Below are 22,234 nucleotides of genomic sequence, written 5' to 3'. Positions count from 1 at the left end.
TTCTCTGTCCCCGGCAGACACGGGGCCGCGGCTTCTCTCCCCTGCTGGGCACTAGGCGGGCACACATAAATGCCCTGGAGGACGCCATGGTGCCCGCGGGCACCACATTGAGGACCACTGCCCTAGTCTATGTCCCTCCTGATCCCATTTTCTCCTCTGTGCCCCCTATACTATCCTTTTCTGGACTACTTCCCCTTTATTTTTATTCCTCTCTCATACCTTTCTGCTCCTGACTCCCCTCACCCCCCATCCCTGACTCAAGCCACCAGCTGCTGCAACAAAGCCTCGAGAGAGAGCAAGTCAGAAGCAAAGAAGAAATCTTTATCTTGGCAAACCCTCACAATAGCTCCCTACAAATATTTAAGGGCATTTCACCGCAACAAGGCCATTGAAACAAAACAGAACTGGAGATGGTGGGGCCAGTCCATTCTGCAGATGTGATGAGTCACACAAACTTGGGAAAACTTTTGGGGAAGGAAGGGCAGAACGATTTTTAAACACTGGAAGCAAAAAACTGCATTTCCAAATTGTACCAAGCTTCACAGAAAAGCTTCATCCCCAATATGAGATGCAACAAGTAAAATTTCCAGGGGTTGGTTCTTTGGGAGGGTCAGGGCAACTAGAGGGATTTTAAAGGGGTATTATAATGGGAAGCTAGCTCTTAAACTTCACCTATCATAGGAACTACCTCTGCTCTGCAACAAACTCAGCAGAGGCAGAAAGCCAGAGATATTTTGTATTGGGAGTAATGAAGGAGTTAAAAGCTTATTGATGGAGGCAAATATGTGACCAACTGACCTGCGCTTCACAGACACACAGGCTGAAAATACCCCTGCAGATTACAGAAAACAGTGAAATTGGAAAGTCCCTATACCAGATAAAGAAATTGCACTGATACAAATAGCTAGCAGAAACAATACAAATCCCTGTGGGTTACAAGGCTAGAAATACGGACAATGTGACCAGTCCATATTCATGAATAAGATAATAAGGTCTGGCTTTTAAATCGGTGGTGGTCACATTTTTAGCAACTTCAAATATTAACTTACGGTTCAAGTAGCACTAATTACTGAATTTATCTCTTGATGGGAAAATGATGCCTCAGATATTGATATGTGCTGGTGATCTATAAACATAGTTCCTTCTACCAAAATTACCAATTTTAACGCAAAGGCAAATAAAGAGTAGTGGGTTTATTTTCAGAATAAAAAAAAAAGAAAAATATCTGTCTTTTGGTCCTTTGATGCCTCAGAGACAGTGAGGGAGACAGATATGATGATTGAACGGGAAAGGAGATGCAATAGTCAGGAAACAAAGTAGGTGATTGCTATATGGCTACAAAAGGGCATATGTCAGAGAGGCAATGAACCAGCTGATTATACTATAGAGAGAAAAAGGATAGATAATTTGAAATGGAATGAAGAAAGGATGTGGATAGTGTGATATAAATAGAGACAAATATTTAGCAAGTAAGGAGACCAAGGCATGATTAAGGCAGAATTTTTAAGGGCGCTCATTCTTATGGACTCAAAAGGTATAGCCTTATTTGTTATATGCAACTTGTATAGAATAGGGATCTAACTGATAGAAAAATAGGAATGTGGAGGAAACTGCTGCCCTTTTTAAAGTAATGAGTTTAAGGAAGTTCTTCTTGCTACATATTTGCCATTCCTACCCTACATAACATATAATAAAATACCTACTTCTGTATCACACAGATTCTTAAATAGAAGTGTGATGTGTGGCCATTTTAGGGTTTTATTTATGTTAATGGAAAGGATGCTTTCTTTTAAAATGAAGCTGACAATATTAAAAGCTAGAACTAAAGAGACTAAGAAGCATTGCAGTAGCAGGAAGCCTGATAAATGACTAGAAAATATAATCCATATTTAAAAATATGACAGAAGAATTCCTCCCATTTTTTTATGATGGATTCATTCTCCCTTTTAAAAGCAAAATAAATTAATCAGTGATGCAGCTCCTCCAATATTCAAGCAGCTTACCACGACCCATTACTTAGCCTGGGTAGCGATGGTGATTGGGTTAACTGACTGAAAAGTTAAATCATGATAAAGGATTTGGCTTCTAGTTCAGAGTTTAGAATTACAGTTTTAAAGTGACACTTCAAGAGATATTTTTAATGTGATCACATTTTTTTAAAAGTGCAGGTGCCGTGTACTAAGCAAGATCAAGGGACTAGGGCTTGCTCTATACTACAGAGTTAGGTTGACATAAGGCAACTTGTGTCAACCTAATTATGCCAGTTGCTCCCACTGACACAAGTGCCATACTACACTGACATCGTAACTCCAGCTCCTCGAGAGGCGTAGGGCTTATGTTGGTGTAGTTAGGGCAACGCAGTGTACAGGGCCAGCTCCGGGCAACAGCTAAAGAAGCAGGTGCTTGGGGCGGCCAATACGAAGGGGCAGCACTCTGGCCGCTATTGGGGCGGCACTTCTGGGTCTTCAGCGGTAATTCAGCAGCGGGTCCCTCAGTCCCTCTGGGAGCGAAGGACCAGCCACCGAAGAGTAGAGCGGCGCGATTGTGCAGCCACAGCTTTTTTTTTTTTTTTTTTTTGCCCCTTGGGGCGGCAGAAAACCTGGAGCCAGCCCTGGCTGTGTAGTAGACACTGCATTACTTACATTGGCTTGTGACTGTCATTCTGATCAGTTTCACAGCTCCAGCCATGACAAGAAAGCCTGGGGCCCGTGGTGGCCTCCAGGTAGAGCCTGGCTGCCATCACAGCTCCTTGCTCCCAACCGCGCTGCTGCCTGTGCTCCCCGCTCCTGCTGGCGGCCCTGCTGCACCTGGGCTCCCTGCTCCCAACCGTGCTGCTGCCCGGACTCCTGGCTCCTCGCTCAGGGAGCTGAGAAGTTTGGGTGGCTGCCCCCTGCTCCTGGCAGGGAGGCAAAAAGCCTAGGGGGCAGTTGGGCTCCCAGTAGGGAGCCATGGGGAGCTAAGAGCTCTGGCTCTCAGCCCCCCACACTGCCCCTCTTCAGTTGGTGGAAGTGCTCTGATGAGGATGCACACCACCGACAGAAGGAGGGTAGTGTGGACATGGTTCGACAGTGCTTTTCTTTTTCTATCATCTATTTTTTAGCATATGAACTGATACAGGAAATCTAAACGCCATATCAATCCATATGTCTAAACACACAGTATCACCTGCTATTAAAACATGAAGGAGTTCACCATTACACATTTGCCTACACACATAAACACTCACGTTGCACACAGTAAGATATTGGTAATGTCTGTGCTTTTCGTTACGTCAGTATCTTATGAGCCACAAATCACCAAAATGCACACTTTGTATAAGATGCTTTGATTAGTTGACTCTTTTTGAATAGCGTAATTCCTTTTAAATTGTTTTCAATCTGTACATCTCTATTTATCTCTGAAAAGGTCTTTGTAAATATTATCTTTATGCTGTATGTAGTGCAATCAGGATTGCTGGCACAAATATCAGCCCGGCCCTAATTACTCAGCCCCTTATTCAACCCACATCTTGTTTTTGCATTGCAAATGCAGCCTTTCCAATTCATTTTATCTAATATAAACTGCTTTAATAGCCAGTCAAGCAAGCCCAGCAAATTGTTAATAATAACAAAAATGATCATTAAATCTGAAGTTCCATGCTCACAGAGTGATCATTCCCTAGTTTCTAAAGCTCAAAGGGAAAAAGAACATAAAAACATAATCTGATTTGACAGGTATATCTGCTGCCAAAACTGGCCAAACATGCCTCCTTCAGGAGCAATTCCCTTACTGCACTGGAAATCAAGTAATGATTCCTCCTGGATACTCTTTAAGGGATTATGGGTATCCTTTTTTATTATATGTGCAATGAATTACATTAGCTGTTACTCTGTTAAAAATAGATATAAAAACTGCAGAGCTGGGTTTTATATGGGTATGTTGAAATCAGCAGTTCCGTGTGCACGGTGACTGCAGACCTGGGGTCTGTGAAGCCCTAAGTGAGCTTGGAAGTGTGGAATACTATTGCACAATAATGCAGTCACCTGGATTTTGTTTCAAGAGGGCACTTAAGCACATGCTTTAGTCAGTCTCTATTCAGGAAAGCACTTAAGTATGTGTTTCATTCCTATATGATAACAAGGAGCCTGAAGCGGGTAGCTGTGTGTATATGGAGTACAGCACCATAAGAAGTAAAATGCTCCCTTACAGAGAACCATGCTTTGAGGGTGTATTGAATTTCCAAAGAATCCAGGGCTTCTGATAAGATTTTTATATGAGCAGGCAAATGCGTGGGCTCTAATGTACAACAGAGAAGTGGGAGAAATCTGCGAGTGTTCAAAAATATGACCTCTGGGATTTATGGGACTATAAATATTAAATAATAACAGTATCATTTAATTGGCATGTAGTTAATTTTTAAGTCCATGTATCTGCCCTGGAAAATGAAAAGTAGTTACTTCTTAATTACGTACTAGTTACAAGGCTATGACCCCTGACTAATATTAAATGTTATCTGGCTGTTAGGAGTATTCTCAAAGAAATGCAGTCTGTATTAGGGAGTGACCAGAGTTCATTCTCTCAAAGTGAACAGTAAATGATTCAGATTCTAGAGTATTTCCTAGCAAGTTAAAATACTAATTTAATTTAGAAAAACAGTTTTTCCTATCAGTCAACCTTTGAACTGTAGGTGCAGCTTTGTGTGTTTCTCAAAAAATGAGATTTTTAAATAGTATTTAGTAGTTAAGAATTTCAGATTTAACCACACCTTACCTTTTTGTCCCCCTCCAAAGCCTATTTTCTTTCATTTCACCTTGACTGACTTGGTTTGATTCAGGAAATACAATTGCTATGAGAACATCTCTGTGGTCTATATTAGAGTCTGTATTGTGAGATCTAGTTTACTTATTAAATATTTTATAGCTGTTGTTAGGGAGAAGTACTGAACTGTATTATTATATTATTGTGTCCATAGTTGCAGGAAGAAATCCAGACTGAAAAAATATGTTTACAAAGATTTGAAAAAAATCTGTTCCCAGATTCTATTCTGCTAATTGATTCTATTTCCCTATGTTAAGTTCTCCTCACACCTTCTATGGGTCATCTCAATTATCACTTCAAAGGTTTTTTTTCTCCTGCTGACAATAGCTCATCTCAATTGATTGGGCTCTTCCAGTTGGTATGCATTCTTTCACCTTTTCATGTTCTCTGTATGTATAAATATCTCCTGTCTGTGTGTTCCATTCTATGCATCTGAAGAAGTGAGCTGTAGCCCACGAAAGCTTATGCTGAAATAAATTTGTTAGTCTCTAAGGTGCCACAAGTACTCCTGTTCTTTTTACATTCAGAAACAATTTCTCTTTCTCTCTCTTTTATTAACTTCATCATTGACATTCCAAGGGAGCCCTGGTTTCTTGTAAAAAATAAAAGTAAATTAATAAGTGAAAAGTATTTTATTACTCTCTGTTGGAGGACCAGTGTAATGGCAGCAGCATATAATTCAGAGTACATTGATGACCGCTTAAAATTTCAATGATTCTTCAGCTAGATCTTCCTCCTGTACTTTTTATTACTTTAAACTTGCCCTGAACCAGCTTAAAAATACTTTTCTGTAAATGACACTGCTTGTTGGCCTGCAGGCATCTGGTCCTCAAGGATCACTGAAGGATGGTGCCAAGAACTCGCTTCAGAAAAGCTTCAGGGTTCTTAATGAGGCCAAGAAGTTAGAAAATGATGTTAAAGGTATGTGTACTATATATGACATTAGTTTATGTTGATAAGCTACTAAGATCTGGTCTGTTCCTAGTGCAAGGAAGACACATCAGTGGGAAGCTAAAAAAAAAAAAAAAGCTCAGCCAGGGGACACTGTGGCCTAAATCCAGAGCCTTAGACCACTAGGTCATCCTGATAGCATGAAATGAGTATAATGTGTAACTTTATGACTATTTATTTAAGACTGGCTTCAAATTCTGATTGTTGGTTCATGCAAAGTCTTAATGAAGTAATATGTGCCACCATGGGCTACCATGGGCTACCTGGCTACGGTAGGGCTACTTGCTCCCTGATACTGGTGGGCAGATAAGGGGGTGTGGGTAATGGTGGAGCCTTAGCTTCATCACTGATTCACTGGCTACATTAGGTGAGCCAGTATTATAGGTGGTGGGTTGTAATTTACTACTGTTACAAGCCAGCAATAAATTACTACTCCACCACCTAGGAGTAAGGATGAAGCAATGTAGGTTTTGCAATGAAGAGCTATGTCTCTAAGTCATAATGTCTCCCTGGACTATTCATGGCTTGGTGTTAAAGCTGGGAAGAGAATTGAGGATTTTTCCACTGAAAAAAAATTTTTCATCAAAATTTTCACAGGAAAATTCCAACTTTTCATTTAAAAATTACAATGTTTCACTTTTCAATAACTGAAAACCATAAACGTTAAGCCCCAAAACTGCAGATTTGGGGCTAACAACTGTCAAAAACCAAACCAATTTTAGTTTTTAGCAAAAACTTTTTTGCTGTTTAGTTTTCAGTATTCCAATGAAAAAATCAAACATTTTTGAGGAAATGAGACACTTTCAGTGAAAATTTTCATTGAATCAAATGCAATTTTCTGTTGCAAAGAATTTTCAACAGAAAATTTTGACCAGCCATAGTTGGTGCAGCTGATGCATTATTTCTTGCTGAGGGCTTTGCTTAAAGTCAGATTCTAGCCCTTAAAATATGTGCATTACCTTACTATATAGTAAAGCAGGTCAAATCATATTTATATATAATGTATTTGAATATTTTCCTATCAATTATTGAATGCATTATTGGTTAATATATATGTCATTATTTGACCGGTACATCTTGCAGCCAGTAGTAGCCTACTTCCAGAGCTTTTTATCCAGATAAATCCTAAACTGTTTTATAAACTTCTTAAAGAGTATACAAAATCACTTCTTGTAACACTAATGAAAGCCATCTCTGGATGGAGTAGAATATAACATCTGTTTAAAGTTGTCAACAACCCTCCATAACAGCTTGGGACAGAAAGTGAAGAATACCTTATTGGAATGAAACTGAAGGGGAAATATTTGGTAAGCAGAATACAGTTAGCCACTTTGAATTTGGCCAGTACTCTGAGGTTCTCACCTCTGTGCTTGTGGAAAATGCTAGGGGTCTTTAATGATCACAAGTGGTCTTGACTTCTGTTTTTATGTCAGCCAAAGAAAAACACCTCCAGAACTACAGCATTTTGGGTCAATGGTTTAATAAAAACTTGGAAAGAAGAGTGCCACCTCCTGAATCAGCCTTTGAAGGCCTTCTATCCAAGTACTAACCAAGTTTAGTTTAGGATTATGAGATATGATATCAAGTCCAGGGTGGTAACTTTGTGGCTTATTTCAAATTAAGATCCAGTAACTTTGACATGGATTCCTTTATTATAGTTTGAAATGTCATCCTGGATCTTCTGGAAAAAAGCTATGTGCAATGTTCATAGCATCTCTTGAATTTTAAGTAATAAGCTTGATCCGACTATGTCATGATTAACTGGCTGAAATTATCATAGCAATCTAGGGACACCTGGAAATAACCATGAAGACAGGAATGTTACAGTCCTTAGAAGCCTGTGAGAAGAGCCAGATATGGGGCCTGCAAGGAAATAAAAATGATGACACCCTGTAAACAGAGAGACTGACATGATTTTTCTTGCTTACAAATTGCAAGCTCATCATAGTATCTGACAATCAAGATGATTTCTTTGCTTTATGCATCATCACTAGAAAATCACCAACAATAAGATTCTGGGATCAGGTCATAGCTGGTTATTTCCTTGATGGTGCCTAAAGCCATCCATAGCGCCAACATTAGTTATAAATTGTTTTTGTTAGAACGTAAACAACTTTTGTTCAGAAAACGTTGGGTCCAGTCCCCTTTGGTCCTTTTCCTGCAAAACCCCCATTGACCTCATGCAAGTTGTAGCACAGAAGCATAAGGTCTAAGGGATCAAACCCAGAGGAGGTAGAACATAGTGTGTCTTTTTCGCTTTTTGCACTTAAACATATTTTGGCAGCCCTAGGAATTCAACCAACAGAACATATTTAACATGCAGTAAGTAGCTGTCAGGTTTAAAGAGATCATTTATTATGTTTTACTATCATATTCTCTTTGGGAATTAAGAACATTTTATTACAGTCTAAAAGTGCAGGAGATGTGAACATTTGTAGCACTGATAGCTTGTAAAGCTGGATGTACATTTTGGTTGCCCATTCCATAAAATTCTATTGTGTGTCTTGACTGCAAGATTTAGTAAAGATATAGTTCATTATTATATGTTATGAAATTTGAGAGCAGTCCATAGTAACATGTGGTGCAGATCCACCAAGCCATTGGAGAGTGGGGAGCAGGAAGTAGTCAGGTGAGGGAGGAAGGATGCGTATCTCTCTCTCTGAACTCATAGGCATTCAAGCAGTAAACCCCTTTCTGGGATACAGCTTACTCCATCATGCACTGTTGGCCTGTTTCAAAGACCTGTGTATATGGGACAGTAGAGATCTGGCTTTATCTCCTCCCCATCCACTTTGATGACCACATTTATTTTGAATACACAGTGCCACAAACAGTGGAACATGGTCCATAACAATGATTGATATATTATGACTATTATGATATGGGATTCTATGAATAAAATTAATGCTATGAGTTTATGGAAAATAGATCCTGTTAGACTAACTTGATACCTTTTTTGATGAGATTACAAATTTGCTTAATAAAGGTAATAGTGTTAATGTAATATATGTAGACTTTTGTAAGGTGTTTGACTTGGTGCCGCACAACATTTTGGTTAAAAAACTAGAACAATCTTAAATTAGCATGGCACGCATTAAATGGATTAAAAGCTGGTTATCTGATAAATCTTAAAATAAAATTGTAAATGGGGAGTCATGATCGAATGGGTGTGTTTCTAGTGGGGTCCCACCGGGATTGGTACTTGACCCTATGCTGTTTAACATTTTTATTAATTATTTGGAAGAAAACTTAAAATCATCACTGGTGAAGTTTGCAGATGACACAAAAATTGGGTGAGTGGTAAATAATGAAGAGGACAGATCACTGATACAAAGTGATCTGGATCCCTTAGCAAGCTGGGTGCAAGCAAACAATATGTTTTTATAATATGGCCAAATGTAAACATCTAGGAACAAGGAACACAGACTATACAGATACAATGGAGGACTCTATCCTGGGAAGGCTCTGAAAAATATTTGGGGATCATGGTGGATAATCAGCTGAACAAGAGCTCGCAGTGCTATGCTGTGGCCAAAAGAGTTAATGAGATCCTTAGATGCATAAACAGGGGAACCTAGGAGATGTTATTTTACCTCTAGATTTGGTACTGGAGCGACCACTGCTGGAACACTGTGTCCAGTTCTGGTTTTCACAATTCAAGAAGGATGTTGACAAAGTGGAGAAAAGAGCCATAAAATGATTAAAGGATTAGAAAACATGCCTTATAGTGATAGACTCAAAGACCTCAATCTATTTAGCTTAACAAAGAGAAGGTTAAGGGGTGACTTGATTACAGTCTAAGAACCTATATGGGGAACAATGGGCTCTTCAGTGTAGCATCCCATTGGCATTCCATGATCCAATGCCTGGAAGTTGAAGCTATACTAATTCAGACTGGAAATAAGGTGTACATTTTTAATTATGAGAGTAGTTAACCACTGTAACAGCTTACCCAGGGTCATGGCGGATTCTCCATATCTGATAATTTTGAACTCAAGATTGGATGTTTTTCTAAAAGATCTGCTCTGGGAATGATTTGGGGGAGGTTCTATAGTCCGTGTTACACAGGAGGTCAGAGGAGATGATTAGAATGGTCCCTTCTGGCCTTGGAATCTATGGCTATCTGAAGAAGTTACACAACTATATTGGAACAGTCATTTATTATGGACACTGCTTCACAGTGCAAGACATCTTGTGCTCAAAGTAAAAAGTGAGGACAGAATTTGGCTCAGATATGAGTGAATTCCATATGCATATATAAGCATATCACTTGGCCCTGAAAAAGCATATTACAATATAAATTATATATTTAGGGGATGTTTTAAAATACACTCCAACCAAAGTTTCACTCCTATCAAAATTCACAGAAGTGAAAGTGCAAATAGTGTATTTGCAAGACAATTTCAAGCGGAAAGGGACATTTATAAATTCACAAACTAGGTTCTCATCTACACTCATGCAACCCCACTGAAACAGATGTTTTTTCATTAGGATTCTTTAATAATGATTTATAGTAAAATTGCTTTGTAGAGGCATAAAACAATGTTTCATTGCATGGATTCTGAACATAATAAAATATAGTCTCAAATTCCACCTGCCCTGCAGAAATCAGTTAAATTTGTGCCCTGAATGCAGATACAGCAGAGTAAGATCAGTGAGCAAATTTCCCACCTCCCCCTGCTTTTACATCAAAATAATGATGTTACTGGTATTAACATAATCCTTCCTGTTGGCATTTCTGGGATGGAAAGTGAGAGCTGAGATTAAAACTAATAGAATGAAACCTCTTTAGGATTCTTACAAAGCTGCCCTCTTCAGAATCCCTACTGGAAATACAGAAGTGAAAGATGGATGATGGGCACTCTATAAAGAGCTGGTAGACAGAAGTGATCATTAGTTTAGAATTTCTCTCTCTGCACTACAGGTAGTACATTAGTTAAAGTAATGAAAACCCGTAAACCCACTCAACTAATCTATCCTCCAGGAAGCCAGGCCTAAGCTATGACGGAGATGAGAATGTTTTCTTGTTACATTATGACAGTCTCATGATCTGTGGCCAATTACACTAGTTATAAAATGGCTGTGAATCAGAAAAATGCCATATATTACTTCCAAAAACTGCTGAAATAGTCCTTATAGAGCAAAACTTCTGACAGCAGCTATTACAATGGAGGTTTAGTCATTTCTCTCTCTGTGGGACTGAGAATTAGAAGAAATAAACTTGGTGGGAGAAGTAGATTCTGTTTGTAGTGCTTTGCCTAAGTGTAGAGTTTCAAGAATTTGGCTGTGGGGGAGTGAATGCAGCTGCCTGCCAGCTTTTCTCTCGGTCTGTCTGTACCTTGACAGATTCTCAGCTTGCCAGGAGCATTTTGTCTTCCTTAAAATTTTGAATTTACATTTTTTAAAATGATTGCCCCTGTGCAGATTTGAGGTTAAATATGGAGTTTAGTCCAAACAGATCAATGAAAAGAGAAGTAAAATTATGTACAAGCTCCCTTTAAGCTGGAGACGTAAAGTCAGGTGGCCTTTGAAATCCAGCTCATATCATTTTCTTTAGTTTAAGAAGTGACAGCTTGAGGAGACTCTACCTCTCTGACAACAGATGAACATTTTTAGCTAAAACATTTCACTTCTGACAAGTACAGGTAAATCACACACAGGGAATTTGTCCCTACCTGAAGTGGATTTTAGCTGAGCTAGTGTGTTGTAATCACTAAATGGTTACACAGAGTAGAGCTCCTGTATTAATTTTGATAACTAGCGTATTCTTCAGTACAAACATTACAATCAATACTAAATATACATTTTTTTAAAGTAAAGATTGACCAAGACAGGCTGCATCTCTCTCAGTACATCTCTATTTCTTCTGCTTATTCCTGTCTACTCTCTTGCATATTCTGTAAATAAAGAATTAACTTGGGACTCATAATCCTCTTTATAGGATAAGACAGTGGGGAGCAAGAATTCTATTTGCGAAGGAGCAAAACAAATGTAATAGAAGCAGCAAGATATATACATAATTTCACCAGCTAATTTGGACGGTACCCAGCCAACATTGTCTACGGTGTATGCAGTTTCTATGGTTTTAAAACTACTCTTTAAAAATAATCTAATGAAGCTTCCTTTCCCATTCTTTGATGTCACACATTTAACTGTGTGTTCTTTATGATGGCGTCTTAGACAGTTTCCCATGAGAACATGCATTGGGCCATGTTACTATAAGAAAACTATATTTTCTTATAGTATAGCAGCCAAGTTAAGGTATTTTAATGGTGCCATGTCATTGGCAATGAATCAGTGGCCCCAATATATAAAATCTGCAGAGACCTGAACTATTCCTTAGATATATAAATGGATAAATCATCCTCCATTTATATGTAGCACCTTAATCACCTACAGTACTCAGGCATATATGGTACCAGATTAAAATGTGGGGAAATGGTTTTGCTCTTATGACTTCTTTAAATTTGTTTCTTTTTCTGCTGAGTAGACAATGCTTTATCCCTTAGTGCTATGTTTAACAACAGAAACGTAAAAATGATTTGGCCATCTTAATCCAGGTCACCGGAACAGGTGTCCACTGCACAAAACACAATCACAACCAGCACTAATTGGCGTTCTTGTGCAACCCCCTCACAGACGCTAAGAACTGAATGGGTATACAGGGACCAATCCTGCAAGGCATTCAGCCTTGGGTGTTGAGGGTGCTCAGCAGCTTACAGGAATTAACCCATTAACTCCTCCCAGGTCAGAGGTACAGCATGTTAACTGAGCAGTGTGGGCAAACTTGTATTACAGCTGCTCATGTTGTACCTATTCTCCAGCTCACTGAAGGATTTTGGTCTCCAGCATCTTTCAATACTAAATATTTAAAGGAGAGGAAAAAATTCCATGTTAAATGAAGCCAGTATATGTCGTGATTAATATACAACATACCTGCTCAGTACTTAATAAAAAGTACTGTCTGCGTGATAGATTTACAACAGGTTACTTCCCAATATGGCCTTTAAGAACTTTATTACTGAGCAAAATTTTTAAGAGAACTTCTCATTAACAGTAGTTTTAGGAGCTCCTCCCTTTCAGCCAGGGACTGCCTTAGGGCATTTATTTATGGCTTTATTCTTCTAATACTAGGAAAACAATTAAAAATGCATTTGATAAATTAAAAGGAAAAATATTTAACAGCTGGTGTTTGAATATTCAAATTTAGGAGTTCCGGAGGGACTGAACTTATTAAAATCCATAAAAATTAGTTTGATGCTATGGTTACAAAACTGGAAACAGAGGTCTGGAAACACGATGCTTCAGAAATATAGGAGGGGAATAATTAGCATAATTTCTGGATCTGGCAGGCTAGAGAGGAGTGGAGACAATTTAAGACCATACAGCAAAATTACTAGAAACACCACCTGAAATGAATAAAGTATGTCAGAATTATTAAAAAATTTATACACACTAATCTTCCAAAAAGGGACCAGAGACACTGGGGAAATATCAGGCAAATATAGAAAATTAAATGGATCTAATTAAAACTGTTTGGAAGCTGATCTTAGTAGACAAGAAATTAGCTCTGCTACATTCTCTGATCATTTAGGACTAGATTCTGATGCTTTTACTCTTATCTAGAAGCACCTTACTAGTAACCCCACTGACTTGACTATTCAATGAGATTAAGAGTTTCAGAATCTGGTGCTTAAAAGTACAAGGCATCTGGGCATCCAAGTTAACCTTTATACTGTAAGTCAAACAAGATCTTTCCTGGGGCTTACTGCAGCCTCAACTCACCTCCCTGGCTCCCCCAGCTTGCCCAGACAGGGAGGCTACCTCCTGTTCCATGTGAGGCACTTCCCAGGAGTGAAGCCTTAGCTCCACCCAGCTCAAAATATTCCCCACCCTCCTACCTTAAATAAGAGGAGCAGATTCTTCCCTGGTTGACATTTCAGACAGTCTTGCCACCCAAAATGTATCTCCCACTTACATGCCCCCCCCCAAACATTGCCCCTCCCATAACAGCAGAAGAGGTAAAGGTAGGGGCCTCTGGTGCACAAGGGCTTGATCCTGCAATATGCTGAGTGTCCCCAACTCTCAGTAAGTTGAAGGTGATCTGCACTTGGCAGGATCAGGCCCTACCTGGGTAGTTAAATGTGTTTTTAGGGAGCCACAGATTTGCTTGGACTAGCTCCCCATCTACACCCAGTTCGAGGCTGGCTCCTAATCCCTTCCTTTTTCATCCTCCATCAGGATGACTGCTCATGCTCCAGTGGCTGCTGTCCCTCAGCCCCCTTCCTTTCCCACCTGTGACTGTTTCTCTCTTTCTGCCCTTTGTTGCACTGCCTGTCCCAGAGGTTGTGCGGATGTGTGTGCTCTTTTGCTCTCTTTTCTTCCCATTTTTTTTAAAATACAGCTTTTAAAAAGCATTTTAAAAAGTGCAGGCTACTAAAAAAAGAGCCTCACTTTATAAGGCCAATGTTAATACTGTTCAAATAAATCACCTGGAAAGGAATAAAAAATCTGAATACATATCTGGTCATTCATTACAATAATTGGTCAATCAATCAAAGAGACAGCTATTGTGCAGCCATTAGAGCGCATGGGATTCAAGCACAGAGTATATCATCTAGCCAAAGATATTCAGTATCCAAATGAATACTGTACACTTGGCCAGTTAATTAAGAAATCAGGAAAATAAGAATTTTTTGACACACAAAATCATTCGATTCACTGATAGTAAGTGATTAGCTAGTTTTGAGAGTTACAAAAAATCTTCAAGCCTTTTCATAATCTACAAAAATGCATATCTTAGTTTTATAGGTAATGTATAGTTTTCTTAGATTTTATTTTAAAAAAATAACAATTTGTCTTCCTATCTGTACACATCCATCTTTGAGAGATTTTAATCCTTTATAATCTATTGACTGGTTTCTCTCAAGCCACATCCAGAAAAATTAATACCCATCAGTCCTGAGAAAAGCAAATATGCTTTCTTTTTTAAAAAAATATCTTTGTAATAGTCACTGAGAAAATTAGAAGTAGTTAACAAAGTTCTTTAAATCCTCTTGTCTTACTATACTGTTCTGTATAGCAGCTCAAACAGAGGGATCCCAACCTGTTCCAAGCCACTATGTGTCACTGTAATACAAACAATATTAATAATAATTGTTTCAGGTCAATGTAAGACAGACGCAACTGCGACACTCTTTGCATAGATAATAGAGTCAAATTGCTCACACAGTCATTCTTCTAATAGTTTGGTAAAGTGGACATTACATCAAAACTATTTAATTTGATGTTGAACCTTAGGTAGGGCTGTATGAGATTTTTCAGTCTGTGCCACCAATGTTTCAAGTCTCTCCGATAATTTAACTCACACTGGGAGCATTTTTGACCCTTAGTCAGCCTATAATCAGGGGACCAGAAAGGTGACTTTGATCTAGCCTGGTAGGCACCACAGGCATCTGTTTGGATAAGTTTTCAAAGTACTAATGTGTTTAATTTCACTAAACTTCTACACTTTTGAAGGTCACAGTTAGAGTTTATATCCCATCCCCTTTTCTACAAATTATTCTACGTCTTCTGCAATCAGTTCAATCAGTTATTCTGATTCAGGGAGTGCATTGGAGCCAAGAAATTCCCACCTTTCTGTTCCTCAGCTGCAAAGAGCTCCATAACAATGGGAATAAGTGATTAAAAATGTCCTCCCCCCCCCCAGTATGTGTTTTCAGACTTAACTAGCATTTTCTTTCCCAGACTCTACTCTGGACTTTTTGAAATAAAGATTTCTAAATAACCTCAGTTGGAGCCTCTCTCTGCAGAGTCTGAAAAATCATTTTTATGTAGCATGTGGTTCCAGCAAAAATATCATTGTTATGCAAAACAGTTTGTGAAAAATATCGACTTATCTGTGAAGGATAATGTCAGTTTCATCCTTCATGTACTGATTATCACATTACTGTTCCTCTGATTTGTACTAGTTTTTCAGTTTAAACAAATTTTGATATATGCTTTTATCTACAAAAAAGTTTCCCCCCCCAAAATCAATCTGCGTATTTCATTATAACTTTTTCTTGATGTAGCCTCCTAATATTGATCATGATGCCGCTAATATGGTTTCATGCCCTTTCTCTGGACATTGTATCAGCAGCTGTTGCCTTACTTTGAGAAAGTCCAGCAAGAACTGGGAAATAGGCATGCTAATGGTGATAGTACACTACCCTGATTGTATTGTTTTGTCACACAAAATGGATGAACCACTGGCCCAGGGCAAACACCTGAAGAAGAACTTGTGAGGTTACCATAGAAGAGTTTAATGTAGCCCACCTTCAATGTAGCACAGGTCTGGTAGTTTGGCTCCTTGGGTTCTTTGCCCGGTTTGCCATTGACTCACTGGGTGGCCTTGGATAAATCACTTAGCCACTGTCTGCCTTATTTTGTATACATACCTTACAGGAGCATTGTGTACATAAAAGTGCTTTGAGAGCCTTAATAAAATCCTTCTATAAGCACCAAGTATCAGTAGTCTAAGGAAATCAAGCACTTGGATACAAAGGAATTAGGTGCCTTTAAAATACAGAAGATAACATTAGTAAACCCTGGAACTGTGTGTTACATATGTTCATTGCAGTAACTTAGTAAATTAATTAAATATATGTATATTGATGACAAATGGGTAGTTCATGGTCTGTTTTATTACCATACATACCAAATGAATGTGTAAATGTAACCTGTGCCTGCTTGGTGCGGCACTCTGTCCCTATCTAATGGCACCTAGGCCAGTTACAGATTGATGAGTCTGCTGCAAGCTTAGCTAAGAGCCAGATGGCTTTTAGCTCATGCAGTAGAGGCTCATACACTAAGCTTCAGAGGCCCTGGGTTTGAGGCTGTTTGCTGATGACCAGGGTCTGTCTGTGTTACATAAACACAGCACAGTGAAAACAATGAGTTAAAGCTTTTTCGTATGTGTACTCTCTGCAGAAAATGGGGATAACTTGAATAGTATGCAGAACAGGTTGAAAAATGCTGATGAAAAGAATTCTGATCTCCTGAGAGCTTTGAATGACACCTTTGGAAAGCTGGCAGCCATTCCTAACGGTAAGTACAAAAAGTGCTGAAGCACTGTGCTTCACTGTGTCATCTTACATCTTTTAAAAAATGTGTATAGGTGTTATTCTTTGTCTACATACACTCCATCCATTGGCTGCTCTCTCAGCCACAGTGCCCCTTTCACAATGAATGTACGCTGTGTGTGAGAGGGAAACTGAACTGAACACAAATGCTTGGGGTTCATTTGCATTTTGGACTTTTAGGGGCTGCCATGTTTTTGTCATTCTCAGATGGCCCACTTCTGGAAGATAGAACTTCTGGAAAGGAGTGATGGTGTACTGTTAGCCAATCAGTCTTTTTCAGAAGCTGTGAGTCCATCCTGATAGTACCTCTTGTTGGAACAGTGCTTCCCAGAATGGTAAGAACAAAGATGATGGCATCAACAAACAGTTCAAAGAGACCTGGGATAAATAACTATCTCAAATTGCCCAAAGGACTCCAGATAGTCTGTATCTAGAGAGACCCAAATGAGCGAGTCATTTTGGTCCATCTATACTTTAGAATACTGCTCAGTCAACAGTGAATCATGGTAGTTTCTGTAAATCGTATATCGTTTTCCCAGCACTGTCATTTGTGAATTAAATAAATGATTGTGTGTCCTACACTAATGGCCCAGCACTTCTTTATATATAAACATTGATATGTGCAGAAATAGAATATATACCCACACTAACGAACTATTGCTCTGTTACCTTAGGACTTGTCTACATGGGGAAATAGCTCAGAATAACTATTGTGGAATAAGTATTCTGCACTAGGTCCCCATATAGACACTTATTCCACTTGAAGAGTTCATGGATTAAGCTAAACTGTACAAAGGCATTTTTAGTGCAGAATAAGAATGTCCACAGAGAGCTAGTGTGGAATTGCTTTTGCACTTTTAATTCACACCTTAACTTATTTCACAATCATTTCCCAATGTAGACAAGCTCTTAATGAATGATTGCTCTAGTAATTATTATTAAAATAGCATAAGAGTGTCATCCTCAGCATCTCAGTGGCTCTCAACTTTGTTCTTGCTCTGCCCTGTTTCTTTTTTTCCTTCAACATCCCATTTCACATCCTATACTGTACCTTGGTGCCCTCTCTTTTTTCTCACACTGAGGCCTCTATGACTTCTTGCATGTTGACCCTGTCCCTGGAACTGCCTTCCTGATCCAGTGTGCCATCTGTCCTCACTTTCCTTCCTTAAAATTCACCTCCTTCATTATCTGTCCACCACTGAGTTCTGCTGCTATGTCACCTGCTCCTACTGTCATGCTTGACCTTCTTCTCCCAATCTGAACAAGGAAGAAAAATAATATTAAATAATAGGAAGAGTAAAACACAACACTGATAAAAATCAGAACTAAACCCAACAACTTCAGAAACAAAACTGTGTGATCCTTATTTGTTGTATCTGTCCTCCATTCCCCACATCTCCTCAGACACTTGTCTTCTGTCATTACTTGCTGGGCTCTCTTATTTAGACTATAAGTTCCTCAGGACCAGGACAGGCTTTATTCTATTATCATAAAGTGCTATGCAACTTACGGTTCTTTATAACTAATAGCAAAGAGTCTTTCATACTCATTAATATGCAAGAGCTCCATATATTTGATACCTTTTGTGATGCTAGTAAGGGACAGAGAAATACATTATAACTTCATTATAGTGGACACATAAACTGAATGCTTGTTTATGGTAAACAAAAAATCTCTATCATCTATTTCAGAATGTAGTTTGCTATGCCTGCTCTCTCTAAAGAACTGCTCATTGTTGTTATGAACTGAAAAAATGCCCTGGAAATGTGCACCAAAGAAAAGTTATAATCTATCCATTTTGAGGTGTTCTCGAAGTACGGACTGCACACAAAGCTCCATGCAAAATTTTTCACCAATTCATTTCACGCATTTTTGCATCTTCCAGATTTCACGTAACTGTAGATACTCTATTTTATTCACCCAGATCCTTGAAATCTTTCATTCAAGAGATTTTGTGCTATGTCATGCGCACTTTAGTTAATTTTGTGATGCTACTGCAACAGCTACTGGTGTGCCTGTGTGCAGATAGATGTCTCAATCAAGCAGAATGGACCTCAGAAGGCCGTCGCCCTTAGGACTCAGAATACTAAACACAAAGAAAGCATAAGAAATATGAAGTATGCAATCAATGGCAATGTAGATTAGAGTTAGAGCGTGCTTGCTCTTGGGACAAGGACACATGTGCACGAATGGCGTGCTTTGTAAATATGATTCAAACAAAGACTAAAATCTGTAGCAAATAAATGTCAAAGATAGGAAAATGTAGTAAGTTGGTTATCAAACAGGGAATTAACAAGGAAAAGCAAACAGCTCTAGTCATATCCCTGACTCATCAAAGAGTCAACAAAACAGAATGGCCTGAACTAATACTTCAGGCTTGACCAAAAAAAAAAAAATCTCAGCAGGAATCAAAGTAAGAGGGCAGTTCACTTTAGGAAAAGGACCATATGCTTAGGAATGGGTGTATTTTATAAGTGTGCTGAAAAGTAAGTACAAGGTATGCAGTGAATAAATGTCAAATTAAAGCAACACGGTGGCCTGAATTTATATTATTCTAAGGTAGATATCACACAAGGAAGGTCAGAAGGAATACATTCAAACACCTTGGGGAAAAATAGGGAAAGAAATAATCAGATCCCACTCTTTTGCCTGTAAAATATTATTAATAATACTAGTGTTAAAGAGTTCAATTGTATTTCCAAAGCAAAGTTGGCTTTTCAGAACCAGCCCACTCAGAGGGTGCTCTGGGCAGTATCCTTCCTCAAGAAGCAGAATTCCTCCCAGAGTGCAGCCTAAGTGACTTGCCTAAGGTCAAACAGGAAGTCTGTGGTGGAACAGGAGATTGAACTCTGATCTCCTGAGCCTCAGTTTAGTGCCATAGCCACTGAGCCGCTCCCCTTTCCCAATCAACAATATCTAATAGCTTCCACAGCATTTTCACACCTAGCACTGAAAATCATCTTACTCAAAACTTTGTTGCAAAAGGAAAAAAATGCTCAATTTCACAGAAGTTCAGGTAATTTGTCAGGAGCCACATTTTGATGAGAAATATTATTACCACAAATATTTCACTCAGCTGTACTTCAAAGTAACCATAAACTACAGAGCAGCAGCTGAGTTATGTGGATCATGTAGATTAATATTCCGTACTGTCTTCACCAACACATCAAAGTGCTCCCTCATACCATGGGTTCTAAAGATCATCACTTTCATTCTCAAGGTTAATCAAATATTCCTAGCACAGGGAAAGGATCCATAGAAAAATTAATCTGGCTAAGAAGATATTTCATTCTCTACATTTAAACAGGGCTGGGTGTTCTGGTTTTTTGTTTTTGTTTTTAAAGATGCAAGTGTCAGGTCAAGAAAGACAGAGGGTCTGATTCTGCCATCTGTATGCATGATTGCTCTGACATTTTGATCTTTTCTTGCCCACAGATACAGCTGCAAAAGTGCAAGCAGCTAAAGATAAAGCTGGACAAGCCAACACCACTGCAAATGATGTACTGGCTAGGATTAAAGACCTCAACCAGAACCTCCTTGGCTTAAAGAACAACTACAGCAAATTAGCAGATGATTTGGCCAAAACAAATGCTGTTGTGAAAGATTCCACCAAGAACAGTAAGATCTTTATTTATTTTTTATGCTTTTCTCCTCATCTCCCAAAAGAAAGAGCTTTCCCTGCTGCCATGATGTGAGTTATAGCTCATCAATATAGTTTTTGTTACAATTCAGTACATGATCTTACTAGAGTACACTGCTGTAATAGGAATCTTTTTGTATAGCCTCCATATTATTATACAGGCCTTAAAGATGGAAAAGCCTTTGAATCTAAAGGATTGCTGCTGGTAACATAGGAAGAAAGTCTAGCATCAGCAGAATGAACACATAGTGGATATATTTCCTCCAAAAACTATTCCTTAAATGGATGGAGGCAGGAGAAGAATCGAAGAAGCTATCATTGATTGGAGATTCCACCTCTAGATTCATCAAAGCTTCCCTGTCCACCCCTGTGCTAGGTTAATCAGCTAATGAGTTCTATTAGGCATACACTTAATGACACCTTTTGTATTGATCATTGTCTTCTTTATAGAGCATAAAGGCAGTTCTGAGGCATAATAATTAAAAGGGACTTCCAGTGAGGTTGTTTACATGTATTTTAGCATTGAAGTGACTCCTGCTATCATATAGTGATGATTGTGTTAGAATTTTCACTGGAAGACCTTTTGTGTTTAGTGGAAAAAGTTCAACAATTTAAATTGCAGCATGCTGTATAGTTCAATAAATCCTAGATATAATATCATTTGTTGTGTTCAGAAACATGTTGACTCAACAAAAAGACAAAAAGATCTGTCACTTAAAGTTGGAAACCTAAATTAGGTCACATGGATGAGTGATCAGATTGGCAGTTAGGCACCCGTTTATCCTGTTTAAATGACAGTAAATCTGCCCAAGTTTGATAACTAAGTTCTAGTTGTGTATTTCTGGCTGTGGGGTGAGTAGTGGGTAATGAGTTTCTCCAAAGAAATCCTGTCCTGTAAGTACTTGGCTTTTGTGTTTTGCACCCTTTTAAAGTGTTATATTGCAATATTTTCTTTTGTTTCTCTCTCATCTCTATACCTTGCCTACAGAAATCAGTAAGTGTGTATGTGTGTTTATATAGGCATTGCCTAGGCAATAAGGCATCAGATATATACTATATATAATGCATGAGTGTGTGTGTGTATTGCTATTTTTCAGTATCTGCTGCCTCATTGCCTACTGCAAAAGCTTTTGCATAGTGCCACATTTTGGTGCTGCATTAGAACATTTACTTGTTTAAATGCTGCAACAATGGAACTAAAGATTTAAATTATTCTCACAGGAGGTACCATAAGAAATATGCCTTATCTCAAAGTGAGGAGAAAGAGATTAACATAGGAGCTCTCGTTTTTTCTCAAGAACCTGGTGTCTTGTGCCTACTGCGAGGTGAACCTTATATAGCTTTATTGTTCAGTTTGGATAAACATCCAAAATTTGGATATCTGTTTGGACCTTATCCAAACTTTTTGAGGCTGCCTTCCTATTACTGGTTTGCCCCCCTACTATATCAGCCACACAGACTCTCCTTCCTGGACACTAGCTGCCATGCAAGTCAGATGTTTTACTCTACAGATCTTCTAGAGGTTGAGGGAGATTGAGAAAGCTGTGGGACTATTGGATAGCTGTATGTGGGAGGGAATTTCAGTCATTCTAGAACTCAAGAAAAGAGGGAGAGGAGAGGAGATCCTTATGTGAACTAATGGAGTTCATCTGAGAGATGGGAAAATATATGCAGTGGCTAATATTCTGTATAATATTTTTAATCACAATTATTATTGCACATG

General features: G+C 38.7%; 1 protein-coding gene across 13 annotated transcripts in view; it reads left to right on the top strand.

Moving 5' to 3' along the window:
• Positions 1–22,234, top strand: part of LAMA2 (laminin subunit alpha 2) — a 477,311-nt gene that overhangs the window by 396,032 nt on the left and 59,045 nt on the right. For all 13 annotated transcript variants that reach the window (XM_039528773.1, XM_039528772.1, XM_039528762.1 and 10 more), the window contains 3 exons: positions 5,616–5,718; positions 16,720–16,836; positions 20,307–20,489. In XM_039528773.1, the coding sequence (XP_039384707.1) occupies positions 5,616–5,718; positions 16,720–16,836; positions 20,307–20,489 (403 nt within the window). The remainder of the gene's footprint in view (positions 1–5,615; positions 5,719–16,719; positions 16,837–20,306; positions 20,490–22,234) is intronic.

Source organism: Mauremys reevesii, linkage group 3, assembly GCF_016161935.1.
Source record: "Mauremys reevesii isolate NIE-2019 linkage group 3, ASM1616193v1, whole genome shotgun sequence".
NCBI lineage: Eukaryota > Metazoa > Chordata > Testudines > Geoemydidae > Mauremys > Mauremys reevesii.
The sequence above is the reverse complement of the archived record's forward strand: the minus strand, read 5'-3'. Positions and strand labels throughout refer to the sequence as shown.